Genomic DNA, 9217 nt, shown 5'->3' with positions numbered 1-9217 from the left:
TTGGAGGGTTGTGGGAGGGTTGTAGGAGGGTTGTGGGAGGGTTGTAAGGAGGGTTGTGGGAGGGTTGTAAGGAGGGTTGTGGGTGGGTTGTGGGAGGGTTGTGGGAGGGTTGTGGGGAGGTTGTGGGAGGGTTGTGGGAGGGTTGTAAGGAGGGTTGTTGGAGGGTTGTGGGAGGGTTGTAGGAGGGTTGTGGGTGGGTTGTAAGGAGGGTTGTGGGAGGGTTGTAAGGAGGGTTGTGGGTGGGTTGTGGGAGGGTTGTGGGAGGGTTGTGGGGAGGTTGTGGGAAGGTTGTGGGAGGGTTGTGGGAGGGTTGTGGGTGGAAGCTCTACTCGTCCGGGAGGCTCTGCAGGTAAGCGAGGATTTGTTGGATCTTGACGAGGCGTTCCCTCAGCGTTGTCATGGAGAGGACCGACAGCTGGTAGCGAGGGTCGATGGGCAAGACCGCCAGGAGCCACCAGCAGCACGCAGGCCCGTTGGGAGTCGCCTGGGGGAGGGGGGGGAGAGGGAGAGGGAGGGAGGAGAGGGGGAGGGAGAGAGGGAGGAAGGGAGGAGAGGGGGAGGGAGGGAGGAGAGGGGGAGGGAGGGAGGAGAGGGGTAGGGAGGGAGGTTTAAACATCCGACCATGTCGTCTCCAATATATTTTTGTTCATTTTTACATTCTTGGCATTTAGCAGACGCCTTTACCCGGAGCGACTTACAACAAATGCATCTGTCTCAGTAAGTGAATCATCTATCATCAGTCATCGTGAGAGAATGACCACTCTGTCACATTTAAACAGTCGCTCGCTCCACTGGTGCTTTAACACCACCACGGTGACGCAAAGAGGCAAGAATCTGTGAGTTCACACACACTCACACACTGCAGCGTAGGCAGTTATGGCAGCTGATGCTGCTTTAGGCTAAAGGACCTTTACTACAGGCCGCTGTGTGACTTTTACATGGTGGTTCAATAATCCCTGTTCGTTAACCACTGGGATTAGGGGACTGCACAGGTTAAAGAGCTATAACACACACACACACACACGCCCGCACACGCACATACACCACACACAAGGGATGACAAGCAGTAAAGGATAGGAGGGTGTTTTGACTACGGAGATATAATTAACTATTTGTCTATGGGGTTACGCATGTTTTTTTTAACCTACTGGGATTAGCGAACTTGCTAAGAACTTTGTTTGTGTGTGTGTGTGTGTGTGTGCGCATTTGTGTGTGTGGTGTGCGCATTTGTGTGCTTGCGTGCATGTCCGTGTGTGTGTGTGTGCATGCTAGTTTGTGTGTGGAGTATTATCAGGACACACTTGTGACATAACACCGTCAGAGGGGTTAGGTAAGAATTACCCACAATGCTCGTTGTCCTACATTGTCTCCAGCCCCATCCCCCCCACCCTTCCTGCCTCAGTATTCTAGAGCAGTGGAGCAGCAATCCATCCCTCTGACAGCAGATGAATGCACTACTAGTCCCTCTGGGAGGCCAGCAGCCCAGGTGGTGTCCTGTACCTGGATGTCAGCCTCCCTGTCCGGCATGGGACCAAAGTGCTGCAGGATCTGCTGGCGGAAGCGGCTCTTGAGGGACTGGAACCAGGTCCTGGCCTGGTCGTACACCGCGTCATGGAGCTGCTGCAGCGCAGACACCTCCTCCACGTCACCCACCTGGTGGACCAGCCAATCACTCAATCAATCAATCACTCAATCAATCAACAAGTTAATCAGTTATACCAAGCAAGGTGACGCACAGAAAATATACAGATACATATTATTATTATGTTTTTTTTATGTTAATAACAAATACAATTATATATATATATATATATATATATTAGGTTCTAAAGAGGAGGAGATGGGTTCTAAAGAGAGATGGGTTCTAAACAGAGGAGATGGGTTACTACCCGTGTGTCCTCCAGGTGTTCTATGTCAGCGATGGCGTAGCCGTCCCTCGTCCCCCGGGTCATGACCCGGAACCTCTTCCCTCCCATGGTGTCCACCACGGAACGCCCGTCAGGCAGGAAGTGCACGCTCCGGATGATCAGCATGCAGCCATAATCCACAAACCTGACGCGGGATTACACAGAACAGACACCTTAATATAACACACCTGGAATCAGATTACGAAGAGTATCTATGTTAAACTAACACACCAAACAGAGAGGGTAGAGTAACAGGGAAGTACATCTGCAAAGCATCAGTGGGCTGAGCTGTCACTTGTGTTTCACTTGGAATAATATAATAATAATAATAATAATAATAATAATAATTGTAACCAGGGAGTAGCTAAAAGGACTGTAGAATTTAGGAAGGGCTGGTTATCTAACTAACTCTGAGCTAAATAGGCAGTGCAGGAGGATACAGGCAGGGGGCGCCAGCAACCCTTTAGACTAGCAGTACTATCGTTAGCATTAGCATTAGCATTAGCATTAGCATTAGCATTAGCATTAGCATTAGCTACCAGACAACGAAACACACAGCAACGGTATCCAATATGAACAAACACATTTATTATACAAATTATATATATATACCTCCCAAATATACTCCCTCCCCGCCGGCCACACACACACTCACTCACTCACTCACAGTACCTGGCCTGGAAAAGGCTTAAAGTCCCGGACTGAGAATGAGCTCGTTGAGGCCTGGGTGGAGCTCACATGTGCGTCGAGGAAGGTAGCAGACAAAGGGGGGGGGGGTGACGTAGCAACTCGAAGGGAAAGGGCCTTCTTCGTAGTCCACGACGAGGTGTGAAGGGCTCAGGTCCGGGTGGTTCACGGTAAGCTCCGATGGAGTCAGCGTTCGGTCGCAGTCCACTCGTGGAGGCGACGGCTCTGTCCAGCTTGGGTCTCGCTTGGTCCAACGTTCGCCGCCGGCTGCTGGCAAGGCTGGCTAACGGGGACACAGCTAAACGGGCTATCACAGTTGTGAACTCAATAATCACTTGGCGTCTTCAGCTTCAGCACGGTGTGCGTTTTACTGACTCCGCCATCTTAGGTCGACTTCTCGTTACTTCTCTCTCGTTACTCTCTCTCGTTACTCTCATCACTCTGATTCTCGTCACACTGACTCACAGAGCACTTCCGTCTCTATATATACACCACCGAACCTAGCATCCGGGTCACGGACACACCCCGGATATACCACGTCATTAAACATATACATAAACATTACAATAACAATACATACACCTTCATGAAACGTACAGGAATAGTATAGAAAATAATAAAGGAAATAACAGGGGCGAAATAGGGCTGATTCGGGGAAACTAAACTGGCTCTAAATTGTGGGCCTTCATAACAGCCGCCCCATGAAACCCTCGGTTTCATTTAACTAGGGAAGGCACACTGGCTAGGCTGCTCTAGGCAGCGTGAGGTAGGAGGTGATAGTGTCCTTCGTAATTTGAGGGAGCTCAATCAGGCGTGCCACAGGTCGGGTGTAAGTGCGACCACCAACGTCCACGATGGCCGTCCGCACCCTTCCATCCGGACCCGGCAGGACCTTGGTCACTCTGCCTGTCTGCCAGGCGGCGCGTGGAAGGGACTGGTCGATCACCAGTACCACGGCACCTTCGGACAAGTTGTCTCTCTCCCTCGTCCACTTCTGCCTGACTTTTTTGTCAATCTCCATCTGCTTTCTGGAAGACTCCAATTCTCTCTCCAGCCCAGCTATCTGGGTTTTCAGCATGTCCCTTTGCTGCTCCACATCCAACTTCTGATCCTCCATAGGTCGGAACTTCCTCTGGGTGGCCTCTCTCAACTTCGTTTGCTTGGCAATCTCCTGACGCATCTGATTCACCTCCTCCTCTTTAATCCTGAGGTCAGATGCCCTTTGCTGATTGTCCAGGGACTGTTGCTCCATACTCAAGGCGTTGTGCTCGTTCTCCTGCTGGAGTTTGGTGTTTCTGACTTGCAGCTGCTCCAGCTCCTTTGTGGTTCTCTCATGGTTGATCTTCTGCTCCCGCAGCTGCTGCTCCAGCCTCTGCTGCTCCTCTCTGCTTCGCTGGCCCGGCTGGTTCAGCACTTTGATGTCCGACTGCTTGGCGTCCAGCTCCGTGTGCAGCTGCTTCACTTCCTTCTCCAGAGACGTGATAGTAGTCTGGTCTTCCTGGGATAGCTTTAGTGCAGTGGCAACCTTCACTGAGTTGGTCACTGTCTCCGCATTCAGCTCTCTGCATTTTGTCATCAGCCGCTTCTCACTCACGTGGGACTTCAACAGGGCACTAGTCAGCTTCTCATATTCAACCCTGAACTTATCCAGGCTCTTCTCTCCGACCAGCTCATCGAGGACCTCCTGGAATTCCTTCTGCAGGGAATCAAAGCTGTTCCCCTCTCCCTCGGGTTTCTGGACGTTATCCCGTAGCGCCGCATTCATGGAGTCCACCCTGGTGTGAAGGCAGTTGATGGTCTGCACTTCTTCGGTTCGGACATGGAGGGATGACGTAGCTCTCCCGTTTCTATCTCTCCACTCGGTAGCGCCTTGGAGGGCCCACCCAAGCGCAGTCTTAACAGCCATCGGGCAGCCTCGTGGTCCTCTCAGCGGAGGACGGAGCGACACGATCAGTGCAGCGTTGTCCGAGCCGATGAGAAGGGTTGGCTCCGCTCCTTCTATCGGATGTAGGTCTACTCGCCGTAGGTGGGAATATCTTGCGCGTAATCTCTCCAGGGGGTAGTCGTAGCGGGAGAGCGCTAGCTGGTCTGCGGTGAAGACATTCTTAAGCCGATATCTGTCCGACGGCCGCCCCGCCGGGGAGATAGAGAAGTTGATCCTCGCCCCGGTGACCTCTTTAAGGTCGCGACGTATCGTGCGCAGAGTCAGCTTCTCCTCAGTCCCTTGGAGCCCCAACTGGCGCACTGCCTCCTGGAGAAGGATGGTCCGTTCCGACCCGTCGTCTAGAACGGCGTACGTGTCGTACACAGCGTTGTTGTGGTGAAGTCGGACCTTCACCACCTTCAGTAGGACCTTGGAGCCGCTGCTCCGGGCTGGGTCTAGGTAGTAGACAGGTGTTGCCTCTTCCGGTGCGCTACCGGACCTAGGGCTTCTGGTGCCCTCCGTGGACCTGGCGAGGGAGACCTCGTGTAGGATGTTGAGGTGGACCTCCTCACAGCGGTTGCACTTTCTCCTCAAGGTGCAGTTCTTAGCCAGATGGTCGCGCCCACAGTTCCAGCACCTCTTGTTCTCCTCGAGCCACCTCTGCTTGGCCTCGGTACTCAGGTTGTTGAAGTCACTGCACTCATTGAACCAGTGCTCGCTGGTGCAGTACGGACATGGCGGTGGACCTCTCCGTCCCTTTTGAGGGGGTTGAGAGGAATCCTTTCCCTCAGGTCGGGCTTTCCTCTCTCTCCGAGGCTCCTCCTCCGTGTGCAGCACTCCTACTGGGCGTCCTCTGTTCGAGCTCGGCCCGTCCCAGTGGTCTCCCTTCTCCCTCTCCTTCTTCGGCTCAGCGTAACCCATGGCGTCTACGTTGGTGTCATGCACTTCCTCCAGTAGGAACTCCGCGAAGGCAGCCATGCTCAGACCCAACTTCCCGGGGTTACGAACGCGCTGCTGTCGCCGGAACCTCTCCTGCCGGAAGCGTGGGATCTTGCGGAGCAGCCGCTCTACGTTGGAGGTGCTGTTGATCTCGCTGGCGCCAGCTGGGCCCTGCGTCTTCAGCATTCCAACCAAGGTGTGCACACGGAGCGCGAAGTCGTCCAGCGCCCGGTCATCCTTGATGGGGGCCTGCTGTTCGAGGGCTTGCAGTTCAGCAAGGGCGTGGTTCCAGGGACGACCGTAGCGGGCATCCAAGTCGGCGAGCGCTCTGGTGTAAGGTGTCGGTGCGGAGGCATGGGCCAGAACCATGTTGTGGGCTCTGGGGTTCCTCACATGCTGAAGGAGAATCGCATATTTGTAGGACTCGGAGCAGGAGTCGTCCAAGAGCGTGTCTAGGCAGATGCGTAGTTCCACATACTGGCTCCTGTCCTCGTCCTTGAAGAAGGGGAACTTGGGTCCCTCCACCTGGGGAAACATCCTGTAGTGGATGATCGGGGCTGGAGTGACGGTCTGGGTGTCCGGCCTGCATGCCTCTTGGTTCACTGGAGGACCTAGGGGTGTGCTACGCTCTTGGGGAATGGCTCCCCTCCCGGGCAGCGACGCTGGCTCCCTCTGGGCCGCGTAGCGGTCGGGTCCCTGGTCCTCTTCTTTCCAGGTGGTCAGCTGGGCCTGTAGTTGGACAGTCATGGCGGGGGTCATGGAGCCATCGGCGGGGGGTTCAGGAGACGGCACTCGAGAGGGCCGTGCGGATGATGCTCTGGAGCTACGGGCCGACGGAGCTCTGCTGATGCACACGTCGCGCATGGTCTGCATCATTTCCGCCATCGTCTCCGCGTGCAGTTGCTCTCTCTCCATCTGGAGGCGCTCGCGTTCTAGCGCCTCCTGGCGCTGCCTCTCCGCCGCGCGTTCCGCCCCCTCCATCTGGAAGCGTTCACGTTCTAGCGCCTCCTGGCGCTGCCTCTCCGCCGCGCGTTCCGCCCCGTCCATCTGGAAGCGTTCACGTTCTAGCGCCTCCTGGCGCTGCCTCTCCGCCGCGCGTTCCGCCCCCTCCATCTGGAGGCGTTCACGCTCGAACTGGAGGCGTTCCCGCTCTAACGCCATCTCGGCCTGTTGGCGCATACATTCTGACAGCGCGGCACTACTCCCTCTGGAGTGCAGGCTATCCGCCCCAGAGGCAGAACTGCCCACGGAAACCCTGGACCGGGAGGAAGCCACTGAACGGCAGGAGCTAGGTCTCGAGCGCGCCGTACTGGGAGGCAGATCGTTAAGGCTGAGGCCCTCCCTCTTCCGCCCGCAGGCGCTGTCGGACCGGGCCTCTCCTTCCTGCTCTTCCGTGTCTACGGCAAAACCCTGCTGTTCTGCCATCTCATCCTCAGGCTGGTGCTCTTTGATGGCTGTCTCGGTGCTAGCCACCCGCGCGCCGGCGGACACCTCGGCCTCTCCGACCACTGTATCCCGTGGAGTGCGCTCCTCACTACCACTCAGTGAGCTTTCGAGCTCAAGCTCATACTCCTGTAACCTCGGAGGCAACCGCGGGACTCTCTGTGGTCGTGGCTCTGGCTCAGGGGGCGGAGAAGGGGGGGTAACTGTCTGGTCTGGTTGGCTGCGCTCAGCCATGCTATCACTACACAACCTATCCGGCTCGAAGGACCAATTGTAACCAGGGAGTAGCTAAAAGGACTGTAGAATTTAGGAAGGGCTGGTTATCTAACTAACTCTGAGCTAAATAGGCAGTGCAGGAGGATACAGGCAGGGGGCGCCAGCAACCCTTTAGACTAGCAGTACTATCGTTAGCATTAGCATTAGCATTAGCATTAGCATTAGCATTAGCATTAGCATTAGCATTAGCTACCAGACAACGAAACACACAGCAACGGTATCCAATATGAACAAACACATTTATTATACAAATTATATATATATACCTCCCAAATATACTCCCTCCCCGCCGGCCACACACACACTCACTCACTCACTCACAGTACCTGGCCTGGAAAAGGCTTAAAGTCCCGGACTGAGAATGAGCTCGTTGAGGCCTGGGTGGAGCTCACATGTGCGTCGAGGAAGGTAGCAGACAAAGGGGGGGGGGTGACGTAGCAACTCGAAGGGAAAGGGCCTTCTTCGTAGTCCACGACGAGGTGTGAAGGGCTCAGGTCCGGGTGGTTCACGGTAAGCTCCGATGGAGTCAGCGTTCGGTCGCAGTCCACTCGTGGAGGCGACGGCTCTGTCCAGCTTGGGTCTCGCTTGGTCCAACGTTCGCCGCCGGCTGCTGGCAAGGCTGGCTAACGGGGACACAGCTAAACGGGCTATCACAGTTGTGAACTCAATAATCACTTGGCGTCTTCAGCTTCAGCACGGTGTGCGTTTTACTGACTCCGCCATCTTAGGTCGACTTCTCGTTACTTCTCTCTCGTTACTCTCTCTCGTTACTCTCATCACTCTGATTCTCGTCACACTGACTCACAGAGCACTTCCGTCTCTATATATACACCACCGAACCTAGCATCCGGGTCACGGACACACCCCGGATATACCACGTCATTAAACATATACATAAACATTACAATAACAATACATACACCTTCATGAAACGTACAGGAATAGTATAGAAAATAATAAAGGAAATAACAGGGGCGAAATAGGGCTGATTCGGGGAAACTAAACTGGCTCTAAATTGTGGGCCTTCATAACAATAATAATAATAATAATAATAATAATAATAATAATAATAATAAATGCCATTTAGCTGATGCTTAATCAGGCGTCACAGTACAGCCAAACACCATCAACCAATTCAAATATAACTAGAGGGAGTGTTGAACAGGGCTCTAAGAAAAAAAAAACATGAATACGTCTCAACATAATGCATTCTGACAGCTGATTAAATGTTCCGGTGTGGGGGATTCCTTTTCATCAGAGTTTCTGCAACTCAGGACGACTCTTCACAATCCTATTACCTGTAATAGGAAAGGTTCTGCTGTCCTTTCATTCTTTCATTCTCTCCCTCCTCCCTCTCTCTCCCTCTCTACTCCCTCTCCCTCTCTTTATCTCCTCCTACCAGGGAGTACAGAGTTTTAATTATTTCTCCAGGGCAAGCTGATAGCAGAGAGAAGCACTTATGCAGAACAGAACAGTTTGTGTGTGTGTGGTGTGTGTGTGTTAGTGTGTGTGTGTATGTGTGTGTGTGTGTGTGTGTGTGTGTGTGCTGTGGTGTGTGGGTGTGTGTGTGTGTGTGTATACGCGCGTGCATGCCTGTGTGTGTATATATGGGCGTGCCTGTGTGTGTGTATGTGTGTGTAAATGCACGCCTGTATGTGTGTGTGTGTGCGTGTGTGTGTGTGTGTGTGTGTGTGTGAAAATGCACGCCTGTGTGTGTGTACATGCACGCCTGTATGTATGTGTGTGTGTGTGTGTGTGTGTGTGTGTATGCATGCCTGTGTATGTGTGTGAAAATGCACGCCTGTGTGTGTGTGTGTGTGTATATGCACGCCTGTATGTATGTGTGTGTGTGTGTGTGTGTGTGTGTATGTGTGTGTAAATGCATGCCTGCGTGTGTGTGTGTGTGTGTGTGTGTGTGTGTGTGTGTGTGTGTGTATGCATGCATGCCTGTGTATGTGCGAAAATGCACGCCTGTGTGTGTGTATATGCACGCCTGTGTGTGTGTATATGCATGCCTGTATGTATGTGTGTGTGTGTATGT

General features: G+C 53.5%; 1 protein-coding gene across 3 annotated transcripts in view; it reads right to left on the bottom strand.

Annotated features, from left to right (window-relative positions):
* Window positions 1-303: 303 nt before the first annotated feature.
* lonrf1 (LON peptidase N-terminal domain and ring finger 1) overlaps window positions 304-9217 on the bottom strand; it is a 23527-nt gene continuing 14613 nt past the window's right edge. For all 3 annotated transcript variants that reach the window (XM_080535137.1, XM_080535139.1, XM_080535138.1), the window contains exons 10-12: window positions 1890-2052; window positions 1501-1653; window positions 304-484 (exon numbers count right to left, since the gene is read on the bottom strand). In XM_080535137.1, coding sequence (XP_080391263.1) covers window positions 326-484; window positions 1501-1653; window positions 1890-2052 — 475 coding nt within the window. In that variant the 3' untranslated portion in view covers window positions 304-325. The remainder of the gene's footprint in view (window positions 485-1500; window positions 1654-1889; window positions 2053-9217) is intronic.

The sequence above is a fragment of the Nansenia antarctica genome (assembly GCF_963989245.1).
Source record: "Nansenia antarctica genome assembly, chromosome: 6".
Taxonomy (NCBI): domain Eukaryota; kingdom Metazoa; phylum Chordata; class Actinopteri; order Argentiniformes; family Microstomatidae; genus Nansenia; species Nansenia antarctica.
This window is presented reverse-complemented; position numbering and strand designations above follow the sequence as displayed.